At 39.2% G+C, this 16352-nt stretch overlaps 1 protein-coding gene across 2 annotated transcripts in view; it reads right to left on the reverse strand.

Moving 5' to 3' along the window:
• Positions 1 to 467: 467 nt before the first annotated feature.
• The window catches only part of Jmy (junction mediating and regulatory protein, p53 cofactor), a 111181-nt gene continuing 95296 nt past the window's right edge, over positions 468 to 16352 (reverse strand). The window contains exons 8-11 of one of the 2 annotated variants that reach the window (XM_021248539.2): positions 13871 to 13966; positions 11226 to 11820; positions 9628 to 9938; positions 468 to 5744 (exon numbers count right to left, since the gene is read on the reverse strand). In XM_021248539.2, coding sequence (XP_021104198.2) covers positions 9631 to 9938; positions 11226 to 11820; positions 13871 to 13966 — 999 coding nt within the window. In that variant the 3' untranslated portion in view covers positions 468 to 5744; positions 9628 to 9630. Of the gene's footprint in view, positions 5745 to 9620; positions 9939 to 11225; positions 11821 to 13870; positions 13967 to 16352 lie in introns of both variants that reach the window. The other variant, XM_004870224.4, reaches the window with a different exon arrangement.

Here is a 16352-nt window from a genome sequence, read left to right on the forward strand (position 1 = left end):
TCATCTGCGATTTGCTTTGATATACAAGTGTTTTGTATTACAAGCATGTTTCCAGAATGAATTTGCTCACAAACCAGTTTTACTGTATTTGAAAATCTTGCCAATTTTGGAAATCAGCATTTCCAAACTTTGTGGATATTTACACAAACAGCAATGAAAGAGGACATTACTAACATAAATAAAGCTGCCATTAAAATACTTATTAAAAAACAGTGCTCAGGGCCAGGGATTTAGCTCAGTGGTCCTGCCGTCTGCCTCGCCAAGTGCAAGGTCCCAAGTTTGATCCCCAGTACCAAAATGAAAACAAAAAAACAAAACAGTGCTCAGGAAGAGGCAAAGTACAGGTGTGACAGTCCCTGGGTCCTATCCCTCATTGTGTTACAAAAGAGCAAGAGCTGCTATGTGCCTCCTACTTAGATGAGAATATCTACCAATAATAATATTTTAAATAAGCACAACTAGGTTAATTCAAATAAATATCCTTTATTAAAGAAAAAAAGGAATATTGTTAAGCACCAAAACTGTATGTTATTACATTGCATGTACAATAAGAGAAAGGTGATTGCAATACTTGGTGTACAAGTACTTAACTCTGAAGTCATGAGTGTAAAAAACATGAAATACAAAGCAATACAATGATACAATGCAGAAAATTTGTGCTAATGAGCAAAAGGCTACAGTCAAAACAATTACTGTAGATGTCCTAGTATTGCTATAAATGCTTGCTTAGTGTTTTCTTTGTACTTTTAATACTTTAGAATGTTAACTGAGCGTATTTCTTGTAAATCTGCAGAAGATGCATTTACAATCCACTACGCGCACTGACCATTTAATGTCATGGTGATAAAGCCACCGGTAAAGCCAAGCACAATGTGCTAGTGTTTCTGCTTCTACCTTTACAATATTGCACAAAGCTAGTAAATGGTGAATCAGTTTGCCAGCATAATTTTCGTGTACCCAGAATGGCTAGAAACATGTCAGTTTTGTTAGCTCTAAGGGACTTTATTCATGCAAAATGACCTGTGGCCTTTGACTTTTATTGAACTACATCTGGCTTCACGCTTGGCAAGACACACAGCACAGTGAGAAATCCCATGAGCCAGTGGGGTTTTGACATAGCCACAGAAACCCATCTTGAAAATGCCACCTTGTGATTATGGAGACTTCTTAAAAATAATGAGTGCTGGGGAAAGCTGGAATAATTAGTTACATTCTTTGATAGTTAACCATAGAACATGCAAGTTTAAAAAAAAAATGACCCTGTTAAAACTGAACTCTGTAACCCAATGCCATACGTTTTTACATCTAAACATCACTTTTCATCTTTCCTATTCACCCTAACCTCTCCAACTGAGTCACTGTTTGTTGTAAATGAATTTTAAAAAACCAAAAACAAACTTCCCCTAACTCTCAAAACATGACTTCTTTGAGATTCACTGTGATCTAACATCCATTAACTCTTTTAACTGTCAATCTTAGAGATATTTTCCATACATGCACCTTACAGTGGCATAGTAATTGTTCACAGAAGACAGAAGTGGGGAAACAGCTATACATTTGGAATTACATCCTACAAATGCAAATGTAATTCTGGGCAAAACAGCAAATTTTAGAATAAACGCATTCTTGAAATAATTATATGGGCAAACATGTAATGTGTACACACACATACTTTCCTCTCTTCCACCTTTAAAAAACTCTGCTTATAAACATGATAGTTTAGGCAACAATATAAACTCATCTTGCAGGAAAAACTTTTAAAGTTACACCATGTTTATAGGATTAAAAATACCACTGCTTCATTTTACAAAGCAATGAGGCAGTTCCTCTTAACGTTCTCTGACAGGATCAAAGTGCCTCCCTTGCTGCTCAGCAGCCTGTGTAAGCACAGTGCTCACGCTAAGGTGCTTCTGCCTCTCACCCTCATCTGCAGTGAGTCTGCTTGCTCAATCCTCTAACACTAAGCATAGCTTTTTTTCTATGCTAAGCAATAAATGGGAAATAAAAATCTGTTTACAATTCACTTTATATTATTTATATTCAGTGCAACAATTAGGTAAAACTAAAGGTCTCTGCTTTCATTATCAAATGGCTGCATTTTAACAAGGTGTCTGCCGTATTCTGAAATGTTTTACAGTTGTTTGGTTTTTGATTTTTTTCTTTTTTTTTTAACAAATAACCTGATAGAGTGTAAGAAATTTCAACTCCCTGACAGGTCTGGTAAAGGACCCAATAGTACTACTTTACAGGTTGGTATCTGGTGTTAAGTGCATAATACTTAGATAACAAAGCTGAAAACCCAAGTGTTTATATAAAAAGACTTTCTTTAGGCTAAAAGCATTTGATTTAAATTAATATAAACAGTAAATGTAATTTGAAACTGGTCACAGGGAATGTATAAAATTAAGTGTATTAATTGCACACTGATCCCATTTCATATAGAAAGGATGCTGCCCATTTGTTTGTTTTCTCAGATTTAAGATTTTAATGCTTGTGTCTACAAAGGCTGAAGTATGCTTTCCCATTTAACACATTTTTATGATATAATGTGGCTGTGCTATGTGGCACCAAATCCTAGTTTAACTTCATAGAAACAAGGATCTGCCCAACCCAAACAGAGAGGAAATGACAGTACTCTTGTAATGGGGAAGGCTCTGCATTTCACTTCGCCCACAGCTGCCATCTACCGGAACCCATAAAACTGCATTTTAGAGAATGTTTCAGTTCCACAGTGAAGAACCAAAGAATTGTTTTCATGCTGCTCAGAAACTCAATAAGCCTGTAACTATACTTCAGAGAAACAACTGTTCATCCTTGAAAATCCTCACCAGCCAAGCATTTCCTCACTCTACTGTATGACAGACAACTTGGGGTATAAACCAGTGGGGCCTTTTCCTACCCATGCTGTTGCTTATACAGACACACATTCAGTTGCAATAATAGGGGACTATTTTAAATGGACATTCAAGTGAGCAGTAACACTAACCTCAAAACACCCTCAAGTCATGATCTTACTTGTTTTCCCACTTTATATATAATGCAATCAAGACCAGGGTAAATTAATTTCTAAGTTGACTCAGCAAAAGCAAGCAGCTGTTTGTGGATATACAAATGATACCTTAACATAAATATAACGGTCAAATATTCTGAACCATACAAAAAGTACAGGCAAGTTTGGAAACGGAAGGAAACCTGCTCATTTGAAAGTACCATGAAACCAAAAATATACAAATTTAACATTAAAGCCAAAGATCCTCACAGGGGCATGGGGGAAAAAAGAAGTCTAAACACTCTCACACAGGTTTTGTGTGGTATTAATATAAGGTTTAAAAATCAATATAAGTAATCTCATCTTAACAGACAAGTGGGCCTTAGTCATTAAAAATTTTAATGGTAACTCGTGAATAACCCTAAAGGCCTGTCCTACCATAATTTGTAATTTTGTGGAACGGGGAACTTGGATCCCCCTCCCACACACACCAAGTGCTGGGGACTGAGCCCAGGACTTTGCACTTAGGGACTAGGACACTGCACTCCAGCCCAGAAAGCTGAATCATGAGGCAGGAAGGTGGGCGTGCTGGAGAAGGTCTTCCCCCTCTGGTGCAGCTAAGGCCTGCACTGCAGTGAGGAAGGAGCCCTCTCGCCACCCTCTGAAGGCTGACAGTGTCCTACACCCCTCTGAGTCTGCTAGGGTGGGAAGACTCATCACAGGATCTTTTCTAAGTGAGCCTGTTTTATATGAAATCCCAGGATAACAATAAATAGCGATTCCTCTCAACCTATGAAGGTTCCAGGGTTTTTTGTTAATTCTGTATTTTCTTCTAAAGTTGAAATAAATGAATAAAACTTGGGTTATGAACAAGCATCCAAAAAACTGGATATGTTTTATCCAAAACCAAATGCATAAAATTGATACATGATTTTTACTAAAGGTTTCTACATTTACTTTAAAATTTTCCAAATATATTAACATTCTAACATGGTTCTTTTGGTTAAAAACCACGCTTTAATGCCTTACTGAAGTTATAAAGGATACCCACTTACCCTCCCATCTTGGGAAAAAGTTTGTGTACTAGATTTGTATTTCTAGTCAGGTGCACACCTGTAATCCCAGCACTGGGGAGTCTGAGATAAAAGATCACAAGTTTGAGGCCAGCCTGGACTACATAGTGAGTTCAAGGCCAGCCAGAACTACACAGTGAGGCCCTGTCTCAAACAACAACAGAAGATTTATATTTCTAATCTTCCCAGAAGAAATGTATGAATTGTGCTGGGACTAAAATTAATGTATCATAGGATGCTATGCAGGAAGCACCTACATGACTGACATTTAAGCAGAAAGACTGTCTTATATAACCTGTTGTCAGAATACTTCTCCTCAACTATTTTAAAGAAAATTTCAAAAATGACAAGAATGTGAGCATTTCTCCAGGAAACACAACTCACATACACTGAGGAACTTTGACTTTAGTTCTGCTTTCTGGGGTCAGGCCAGTTTTGCCTTCTAAGATAATAAAATTCTTCTTAACACTTGAATCCTAACTCCCCCATATAAAGGCCAAGGCCTATCTAGTGCAGAATTACACTTTATAAAAATGCCGTAAATTACATATAACATATCTTATCTACCTTTGTGCAAGCCCATGGCAATCCTGCTGACAATCCATGATGACTCCATTCACAGATGTACCCTTCAGAATTCCTTACAGCAAACCTAGAGCTATGTGTGTATATTTAAAATTCTGTGACATCAATAAGAGGTCTCTCCAAAGTTCCATTCAGACATTCAGAGAAAGTGAAATGCAGCCAAAGAAGCTTTTCTGCATCTTTGTGGAGCACATACTTTTCACTGTGGAGCAAAATAAAAACTTCAAAGTGGTGCATGATAAGATCTGTATCCCTATTACTGAATCCCGATTTTTGATTCTTAATAGGAAAGTCATGAGTTACAGTCATAAAGCAATAGTTCAAACAAAAAGACTAAAAATAATTTCAAATGTTATCAAATCATGAAGTATTGCTTCTCATAAACAAGGACACACATAAAATTCAAACTATTATAAATTCAGAATTATGAAAAGCTATTTAAAAGCATGGAAATTTAAATTTCAAACCCTTACAAAGTATAAGTAAGACTGTGTGGCCTTCTAAAAATATGCCTTGTTGAATGTCGTGGTACACACATTAATAGGTGTATTCCATTGGCTTCCAGATGGTGAGCATCATTATGAAAATCCTTTTGGAGAAGAGTAATGTGTAAGTTCTGAGTGCATTTCCATCTGACCTCTAGCATCCCCAACAACTCTTTTCCAGCACTATTTCTATAGCTAACATGGAAGAAGCTCTGTATTTTCACAGCAGATCTTTTCAGTGTACTCAAAGATGATCGCAAAATGGTCCCCAAACAGCTCACAGCAGACTCAGTCAACCCAGTGCTCTTCTGGTTCATCATGACCCTGAGCTTAAATGGCCATCACAAGGATCTACTGGGTAGGTGGGAAGAGAAGGCCTGTTCTTCACTGCGGTCAGGAACTCTGCACATCTGAAACTCACGCCAGACACTCTCCGTTGGAATGACTGAAAAGGAACTGCCAGTTGTGCTTCGTTTTTGTTTTCACACCACTTGAGCCAACAAACTTGGGATCTAGTGGAATCCAACTGTGGGACAAATTGCTTAAACTACTGTTATCCAAAAGAATCAGAACCAATCTTCATCTGTAAATAATTTTCTTCTCTCTAGTCACCTGTGTGAAACAAAATAATACAGTATATTAAAAAAAAAAAAGACACCTTTTTTTAAAGACAGTGGGTCTGTATATGTACCCTCCCTACCCTTTGCAAGATCCAGGGCAAATGCTGGGATCTTTCTTTAAATGCCCATTTATACAGTATGTTATACAGGAGGCCCTTTTAAAAAAGACATGTTTGTATTCTTCAAGCAATAAAAAATGGAAAAAACCTTTAATACATATTTTGATCATTTAAAAAATTTGTCACTTTCATTTTCATTCCTTTTTCCTAACATTATGTCAAAACTTATTGAGGAATAAAAATATGCATTTCATAAACTGTCACCAAGGTAAGAACTATTAAATGATATTTTAAAAATTAAATACAGAGAATTTGTTTGAGACAGGGTCTTGCTATGCAGTTCAGGCTGGGCTTGAACTCACTATGTAGCCCAGGCTGGCCTTGATAGTGCAGTGCTCCTTCTGCCTCAGCCTCTCAAGTGCTGGAATCACAGGTGTGTGCTACCACACCTGGCCGGTTTTTGTTTTAATATCATTTTGGGGGACAGGATAAAAAGTGGTCTTTAAATCAATACTTTAAGCCAAACCCAGTGGCATGGGCCTATAATCCCAGCACTTGGGAGGCTGAGGTAGAGGGTTGCTCTAAGTTCAAGGCCAGCCTGAAATACAGAGCAAGACCGTGTCTCAATCATATCAATCAATTAAAAAAAATCAAAAGTCAGGATTTTTTACTGTGTTAGGATATGTGAGCTTACCCATGCACAGGAACACACATGTAAAAGGCCTACCCATCAGACGGAAACTGACATACACTTAAACAGACTAGCTACATATGGCTATTGAGCACTTGAAATGTGGTGTAATGAGAGATTACATTTTAAATTTGATTTAAATTTAGTATGTAAAACTACATAAAATATCTTTCCAACGAATAAATTCTTGTTCTGATAGCACATTTCACTTTAACCATGAAATACATCCAAGTTGAAAAGTGTTACTAGTAAATGTAAAGGATTGCACTTAGAAGAAGACCTGGGTTTTGAAGACTTAACTCCTCCCAAAGCTGGGTGGGGTGGGATGTCGCTCAGTGTTAGAGCAACTGCTGAGTGTGTGAGGCCCCAGGCTCCACTCACAGACAGACATGTGAACTAGAGAGTAACGAAGAAACACAACAGCACACAAGTTTTTATGCTGGTTACACGTTAAAAGGTACTATTTTGGCTTCACTATGTCAAGTAAAGTATTAACAAAATCAATTTCACATGTTCCTTTTTTGCTTCTTTAGTGTGATTATTAGATTCTAAATGGCATATGTGACTCACACTGTATTTCTAAAGCACAGCATTGTTAGTTTACTTAACAATTTAAGAAAATCCCCACAGGAATCAAAGTGGAAAGATTTTAAAGTCTCTATAACTAAATGCATCTCCTCATGTTTACAAATCCCCCAGCAGAACACTGTTAACTGTGCCCATCTCTGGGAAGGGAGAGGCAGAGGCCCTGCTCCCTGTTCTGCTTTTCTGCAGTGCTGGAAAGCTTCCATCAGGAGTCCCCCAGCCTGGACCCTCACTCATCACTTCAGGAGTTGACAAACTGAATTTCTTAAAAGCACATAAAAGTTAAAAAAAAACAAAAAAAACAAAAAGAAAAGCACATAAAAGTTTAAACTCTTCAAGAATAGAAAAAAAAATACTGCTAAAAGTCAAGAGCCTGTGTGACAATTATTCTCACAAAGCAATGATCCACCACTCTTAAGTTAGCTGGGTACAACTACAGTAGTCTGTGGTTCACTTGGTCTTTAGAAGTGAATTTGCAGGAAGCGCAAGGTGCCGAGTTTGATCCCCAGCACACACAAAAAAATGAAATCGCAGGGCCGGGGATTTAGCTCAGCAACACAGCAGCTGCCTGGCAAGTGCAAGGTCCTGAGTTCGATCCCCGGTACCAAAAAAAAAGAAAAAAAAGTGAATCTGCAGGCACCTGATCTTATACACTACTGCAACACATGTCAGCCATTAATAACATCCCCCCCACACCTTCCAACAAAATTTTAAGTGGCTTTCAAAATGATACACCCTATGCACACTGTGCTTAATATTTGAGATTAATGCTAACTATGAAGCCAGCAACCATATGTTTTTGCCAGGTGAGTAACAGAATGTCATTGCTTTGCAATGTCTGTGTGTCTGGCAGGATCTGGTGGGAGAAGATAGGCATGGCTGTGCCAGTCTGAGTGGCTGGTGTGCCAGGTGTAGGCCACAGTGGGTCAGCGGCAATGAAAGAACTGAATACTGTGCATGTATATGTGAAGGCCCAGCTGTGGAATTAACCAATCAGTAGCAAAGTAGTAGCTTTAGGCACAGGCTTAAGTAACAACCTGAAAAGCTACAAGCAAGAGATATCACAACAGATAGCAAGAAATGTAAAGAGGGAAACGATCTACATACAGAACAGACACATATACATACAGGTGCGACCTCCTCTACCAAGCATGCTGTCATATGGACAAGCAAAGAGTTTCATATTATTTTGGGATCCAAAAACAGAAAAGCCATATAAGTGGTTATAATTAGGGCTTCTATACGTAACAAGAAGAAAGCGGGACAGAAATATCACTGAACACTGGCTGAATCATTGTAATGGTAACACACATCAAGAAGAATGTGATTTTTACCGTGTTAAAAGTGGTGCAAGTGGGTATGGTGGCTCATGCCTATAATCCTAGCACTCAGGAAGCTGAGGCAGGAGGATCACCATGAGTTCGAGGCCAGCCTGAACTAAACAGCGAGACTCTTGTCGCCGCCCCCCCCCCACAAAAAAAGTGGTGTGGATGCTGATGGGATGGGGCAAGTGTAGAGGTACTAGAGGGACAGTTTCCTGATGGACCCACACCCAAAATAAACACGTGATATAACCAAATATTGTTCAGAATGTAATTAGTACTTAAAAACTGACACAGTTTACATGTCTTGTTTCAAGTCTTCAAGATCCAGTTGTGTACCTGCATACCTATCATATCTTCTTAGACTCTCAAGGCCAGAAATCCTTACTTTTAACAAGTTCCAGCTTAGTTCTTAAGAGTAAATACTGTTAAGAATCACAGTGTGAACCAGTAAGTTAGCTTTACTTCCCTCCAGAACTATGGTCTATGCCTTTTGACCAATGCTGTGGAGAATGAGAACATGTTTGCACAAAGCACTGCATTTTAACTGTGATCATTACCAATCCTACATACTATTTCATTTATAGCTTTTTGTATCTCTAATGACTTGATAATCTGTGCCACTTTACATAGTGTAACTAGCTTATTAAAAGGAATGCCAGGCATGCAAGCAAAGATAGTATTAGCATCCACAGGGCTTCAAGATCATGTGTGCAAGTCTTCTACATTTATGAACAACAGCCTCAAATGTATGTAGACAATGCATAACTATGATGCACTAGTTTTAAAGGTTTAGAAAGCTACATAATCAGAAAATGGAATAATTTTACTAAACTGATTTTTAGAAAACTCCTTTGCAGGCAGCTGACATCGAAACTCAAATTGCGTAAGTGAAGGATTTCAGTTAGAAAAGGCCTTTTTTGTTTAAGGCAAGAGTGAGACTGTTCTTTACTTGGAATATAGCTCTACTGTAGAAATTCTTAATGAGCAAAATATAAAAAATATCATTCATATATAAAGTCTTTAAAAAGTGCTTTTGTGTTATATTAGTTCCAGTAAACTACAGAATTAACATCTGAAATTTACAAATCTACAATTCATGCTATAGTTAGGCTGTTTAATACCCAATGGGCCTCAGAGTCAAGAAGAAATACCAAGATTCCATCAATCAATATAAAAGCTACTACTGAATGCTACCAAAGAGAGTGTACCATTTACTTGTCAGTTCTCCCAGTCTGTGCAGGCCAAGGCCTCCTCCTCATCTTCCGACTCAGGGGATGCTTCTTTAATTCTTCTCAGAGCTTCATGGATGCTCCGTGTTAGCGGGTCTATGTCAGGCAGCAGTGTGAAAGACTCTCTCAAAACTTCCTTCTGTACCTTCTTCAATTTGACCCCTTTCCTTATTTGTGCCAAGATATTATTACTATCATCTTCATCAGGAAAAGGAGGCAGAGTTCGTTGTTCAACCTTTTTCAGGTGAAAACTACCACGCTTCAAGGATGCTAGCACCTCATCCATGGGTGAGCTCACTTTTGGAAAATGAAACAGAGCAATTACAGTTAGGAACATGCTTAAAGTCAAACTCTGTGACCACTGGCATTCTGGACTACAATAACCCTGGATGTGGAAACACCAGCCACAAAACAAACCAGGAAATGTGGGCATAAGGGTGTCAGAGCAGAAGGGATCCTGTTCTATCCTTGTTTCAAAACTCCTGGCGAATCAGAGGACAGGCACTGCTGGTCCTCCTGCCATTTTCCCGGAGGAGAGCAAGAAGCAGACTGTGAGCTGGGAGGTGGTCTTAACATGATGTGGGAGACCTTCCATGTGCAGTGACTAGGTTAGACATTTCATCTAGAAAAACTAAACATTCACTCACTGTGGTGATTGTGCTTTGAAATTTTACTAGTAAAATTCCTAGTAAGAAACATTTTATAGAATGTTCTCTCCAATGAAAACATAATATGCAAACTGCTTTATATAAATTTGTCCTGGTTAAACCGATAGCTTCTTAAAGGTGAGGAGATCCTTCCCTGTTATTTTTGGAAATAACTTTACTGAAGTATATTTGATATGCAATAAATTGCACATATACTCTCCATTCTTTGCCTTTTTATACAAAGAATATAATAAAGTACTTAATACCAAAAACGTGACCAAATGTTACCTGATCTTGCTAATGTCTACCATTCCCACCCCCCATGCACGGTACTAGGGATTGAACACAGGGCCTTCACACTGAGGTGCAACCCCAGCCCTTTTTACATTTTCTATTTTGGAACAGGGTCTCACTATGTTACTCAAACTGGGTTGGGTTCAAACTTGTTGCTATCCTGTCTTGGCCTCCCAGAAAATGAGGATTACAGGTGTGCACCACCCTGCCTGGCTCCTCTGACACTTCCTTGTGTATTTTCCCCCTCCTTGCTGTGCCCCTTTCTCCTTGTTCTGGGGACTGAATGTACCTCACACATGCCAAGCCAACTGCTTCACTGCTAAGCCAAACCCCAAGCCCGTAAGTAGTTTATTCACTAGGTTTAAAATCAGATTTTCTCCACAGAACAAAAGATTTTCTCCAGAGAACAATTTTACATTGCCAAATTGGTCAAATGTCATTACGTCAGAAGACTTCAATATGTTAACAACTCATGATGGTATGCACCTCTGTATGTACATATTTGCTGCTGTGGGCTGTTAAGAATTCTCCTCTGCTGTGACCTTGAAAACCTGTTTGCTATCAATTACTGTCTTGAGTATTATGTCCTGGATGAAATGTAAGATCTCTTCATCGTGGTACCTCGAACACCTTTGTAACTTACCTCTCCTCCTCTGCAAACCTTCTGCTGTCTTCCTGAGCTTCCTCCGGGCACTGAGCAGCTGACTGCTGTCAAAAAGGTGTGCTGAAGGGGCGCTGGCTGACTTCGGGATCCTCTTCTCCCCGTCCTTCCTGGGCGGCCCTATCTCCAGGGTCTCTGGGTCAATAGCACTGTCCTTTGCAACAGGCAGGGGGGGAGGGGGTGGCGGAGGGGGCGGTGGTGGAGGGGGCGTGGGAGGAACTGGTGATGGAGGTGGATTTACAGTGATAGAACGTGGTTTGAGGTCATTATTATTTAAAATCTGAAGAGATGCAGCAGGAGGTGGTTCAGAGGTGACCCCACTGAGAGGTAAGGACACGGCTTCAAGTTGTGCTAGTGAAGAGTCTTCAAGTTGTGCACGGCTCCGGAGGCCCTGGGATGCTGTCGGTGAGGGATTAAGTTGGCCACAGCCTCCAGCCTGCACGGTGGGCTCCACCTGCAGCGGCTCTGGCGCAGAGTCACAATGGTCCTCCTGCGGCACTGGGCTTCCTGTGTTTCTTCTCCTTGCATGGGCCAGTCGTAATCTAGTTGACTTAAGTATGACTTGCCCAGGATACTTCTAAAATAGAAAAAGTGATTACAAATGGTTGTGTTACACTAAAACCATGATGTATAAACAAATTCTTATTTCCTCTATCAACTCAAAAGATTATTTTGGATCTGACTTAATTTTTCAGGAAAATAACGAAACTAGAATACCAATGCCTAATACTTCTCAAGCAATTATCATAACCCCTTTGTTATTTATTAGGTATGGTGAGGCTTTGTTCCCTCTTATCTACCTAAGCAGTCAACTGTCCAAAATTAGATAATCTTAATAAAAATTTAAGGAACTACAAACTTAAATGGAAAAAAAATTTAGATAAAATATACAACATATTAGAACATCTACTACTGTTATTTTCAAATGCTTACAGATTAAAAAAATAAAAACTGGTTTTTTATAAAAGGTGACTTGGCATTTTAAGCAGCACTCTGATAAGCATGTTGTGACAGTGAAGACAAGGGAATGCAATGTAGGGAGTGCTGACAGGCAGCAGCATTGCTGTCCAGCTCTCACTGTGGGAAGCCGCTGCCTGCTGCAAGTGCTGGATGGCACTTCCTGAACACAGCCACCTTTGTTAACGATGCCTCCCAGCCCTCTTCTCACAGCAACACTTGGGCTTGCTCAAAATCTCACACTGCCCTGCGACGAGGGGACCTCTTGGCCCAGAGAAAACTGAAGAGAGGCTCAAGCATGGTTCTGAGATGTCCAGAGGCTGCGGTGTTGGTACCCACAGCTAGAGGTCTGCTGGGAGAGGACATGGTTCCAGCACTCTCTGGTCCTGCTGTAGTCACCTTTGCTATCACCTCAGAGGTGATGTTTGTGGGACTGATAGCAAGGTGATGCTTGAGCTGGAAAGCTGGGGTAAACTATTTTCATGAAACACAGCAACAGTCCAGGCCTCCCACCAGCCCCGATCGTTCGTCTTGTACTACTGAAGTTGTGTGCTAAGGGACACAAGAGTGTTGGTGGGAGTGTAATCTAGTACAACCACTAAGGAAATCAGGATTGGAGATTCCTCAAAAGACTAGAACTAGAAATTCCATTTAACCAGCTATTCTCCTTCTAGGTATTTTCCCAAAAGAGTTAAAGGCATCAGGTTACAGTGATACATGCATGTTTATAATAACACAGCTCGTAATAGCTAAATGTTGAAAGTGGTCTATATGTCCATCAACAGATGAATAGGTAAAATGTGGTGTTTATACACAATGGAGTACTACTCTGCCATAAAGAAGGATACACTTGAGTCATTTGTAGGAAAATGGATGCACCTTGAGACCATAATGTTATTTGAAATAAATCAGACATACAAGCTTAAATATCACATGGTTTCTCTTATATAAGCAACCCAAAAGATAAATAAAGAGAAAAATAAAAGATAAATAATACAAAGTAGGGAAACAGATCTTTTTCAAAGAGGAAAGGGATCGTGAGATGGAGGGACAGAGGAGGGAAAGATGAATAAAGAATTGAGATGTGTTCTGTACATGCACCAATTCCCCATGAGGAATGTAATCATTACGTACTGCAAATATGTACTAATAAAAAGTAAAGCTGTCTACTGAAGGAATCACATGTGACATTCCTTAAATAAAAATTTATTTAATTAAAAAAAAAAGTAAAGCTGTGAGGAAAAGTTTTTAAAAGGGATGTCATGGTTATAACATATTCCAAATAGAAATATATGTGAAGATCTATTTAAAAGCGATGAAAAGCGGCCGGGGATTTAGCTCAGTGGTTCCGCTGCCTGCCTCGCAAGCGCAAGGTCCTGAGTTCAATCCCTGGTACCAAAAAAAAAAAAAAAAAAAAAAAGTGATGAAAGCTAGGCATGGTGGCACATGTTTGAAATACCAGCACCTGGGAGGCTGAGGCAGGAGGATTGTGAGTTTTGTGGCTAGTGTGGACTACACAGCACTTTCAAGGCAAGTGGGGTGCATAGCAAGAGCCTATGTCAAAAAACAAAACAAAACAAAACAAAACAAAAAGTAAAAACAAAAATAGAACCAAAAATAAAATAATAAATAAAAAAGGCAATGAGAAGCAAACAGCCATATGCTTTTACCTGTTTAAATGTTCGAAGTCTATCCAGGGTCCTCTGCCTCTCTTGACTAACCCAGGCACTTTTTTTTTCCTCTTCATCGTGTAATCGTTCTCTTTTCTGGTAAATAATTAACAACAATTTCATTATGTTATGTCAGCAAGGGTGAGAATTTTCTTACAATGCAGCATGGATGATTCCGGAGAATGTTTTACTGAATGTTTTACTGAACGCAATGCTTTATGACATGAAACACTGTGTTGTTTTTACTTTTGTTTTCTGAGATGAGGTCTTGATATGTGGCCCAGGCTGGCTCCAAACTCTCGATAATCCTCCTACCTCAGCCTCTCAAAAGTGCTGGGATTACAGGTGTGTACTATGACACCTGGCTGGAAATGTGATGCTTTAACAAAAATCAGTTTTATGATGAACTAAAATTAATCCTGAACTATAAACTGCTTTTATCTTGAGTTAGAATAAAGTATTTCTAAACTGCCCTATTCTACTAACTCAAATACAATTGACTTTAAAAATAAAATTTAGCCAGGTGTGGGTGGAACACGCCTGTAATCCCAGTATTCTGGGAGGTTGAGACAGGAGGATCCTAAGTTCCAGCCCCGCCTGGGCAACACAGTGATTAGTGAAACCTTGCTTCAAAAATAATAAATAAAATAAAAAAGGACTGGGGATGTAGCTCAGTGAAAAGATCCTGGCATTCTATCCTCAGTACTGGAAAAATTAAAAAAAATAAAAATAAAAATAGAAACCACTTGGTTAAAAACTTAGACATTATACGCATTTCCACCAAAATAACCAGCAGGTAGAGAAAATATGCTTCTCTGGGCATGGTGGTGCATGCCTATAATCCCCACATTCAGGAGGCTGAGACAGCAAGATCTGCATGATTTTGAGGCCAGCCTGGGCTACATAGTGAGACCCTTCCTCAAATGAAACAAAATAAAATATGCTCCAAACATTATTCATGAATCGTTTGGCTTAATATTATTACACTATATAGCTTGCAGTTATCCAGACATTTAAAGCTTTTCCCATGTTACTGAATCATCTAAAAAGTATATGTATTAATCTTATTTAGGCAGAATGCATCTTAGTTAAACAAATGATAGGTAGATGGGCAATGATTTTCTAGGGAGTAAATTGGCTATGACTTTGTTTTCCAAAAACTTGAGAGACAACCACTAAACCTGGTAATTTCACACAGAAATTAACTTTTCCCAACTTCCTTTCAAAATTTAACCATTGCTCTTATCCCTCTGCCGTGACCCACATTCCCTCCAGCTTTTCCCTGGACAGCATTATGTCCATCAAGAGCTACTCCTACATCTGCCCTGGGCGACTGGAAAACTAAGAAGATTAGAACGTCTGCTTTTCTTTGATTCCTTAAAAGGTGGGAGGGAGGTGATGCATTCCTGTAACCCCAGCACTTGGGAGGCTGAGATAGGAGGATCACTGTGAGTTCAAGGCCAGCCTGGACTACATAGTGAGATCCTGTCTCCAAAAAGCGTGCGTGCATGCGTGCGTACGTGTGTGTGTGTGTGTGTGTATGTATAAACTATGGATGAGAAAAAACTGAAAAAGTTATGTCTGATAGGCTAATTATTTGGAATAAAATATAATTTAATAACATAATACTTATTTACAAATAAGAATACAAAGTATCTCAGAGCCTGAAGTATATTAGTATCTACTCAGAGTACAAAAAGGAAGCATAAAATAAGACAAGAAACAAACCCGTACATTACTGAAAACAGAAACTATGTGTGCAAAGCAATGATCCTGTCATTGTTCAGAGCATTTCAGTGACTGTCGCCAGAATAATTATTAAATTGGATGACAATAAAGTATTGGCAGGGAACCTTGTAATTAAAACTAGTAAAGCATGGGCCAGGGATTTAGCTCAGTGTTTTTGTCGCCTGCTGCGCAAGTGCAAGGACCCGAGTTCGATCCCTGGTAACAAAAAAAAAAACTAAAGCAGTCAAGATTTTTTGTTCCTTTCTTAAAACCAACTGGAAACAAAGAGAATTTGAAAAGAAAATGCCACCATTAAATAAAACATTCTCAAGCTATATGTAATGTTGACTGCCCAGTAAAATAAACTTCTGACTGGAAGAAGAAACAGTATGAAAGTCTCCTTTACATCCACACTCTAAGAAATAATTCTCTAAAAAGTAAACACTGCAGTCCTGAAAAATCCAACTTTCATCAGTTGGGAATAGGCTTCTACATGATTCCTACCACAGAACAATCAATGTGCAATGTGGATGAGGGAGGAGGAACAAGATAATACAGTATTTTATTTTCAATAATGCTGTGTGCGAGGTGTGAAGGAGGCTGTGCAACAATCTCCAAATACCAACAGAGATGGCCTGTAACAGAGCGGCCTTCTAAAATTCACAAGGTACAAAGGCCTCGTGAGTGGCTGGGAGAGGGACAGAGGAGCCCTCTGAGTAGAGGACAGTGCAGGCCCCATGCCATGCTGAGAAAT

The sequence above is a fragment of the Heterocephalus glaber genome, unplaced genomic scaffold (genome assembly GCF_053883595.1).
Source record: "Heterocephalus glaber isolate CG9 unplaced genomic scaffold, H.glaber_assembly_v1.0 deba00001757, whole genome shotgun sequence".
Classification (NCBI taxonomy): Eukaryota; Metazoa; Chordata; class Mammalia; order Rodentia; family Bathyergidae; genus Heterocephalus; species Heterocephalus glaber.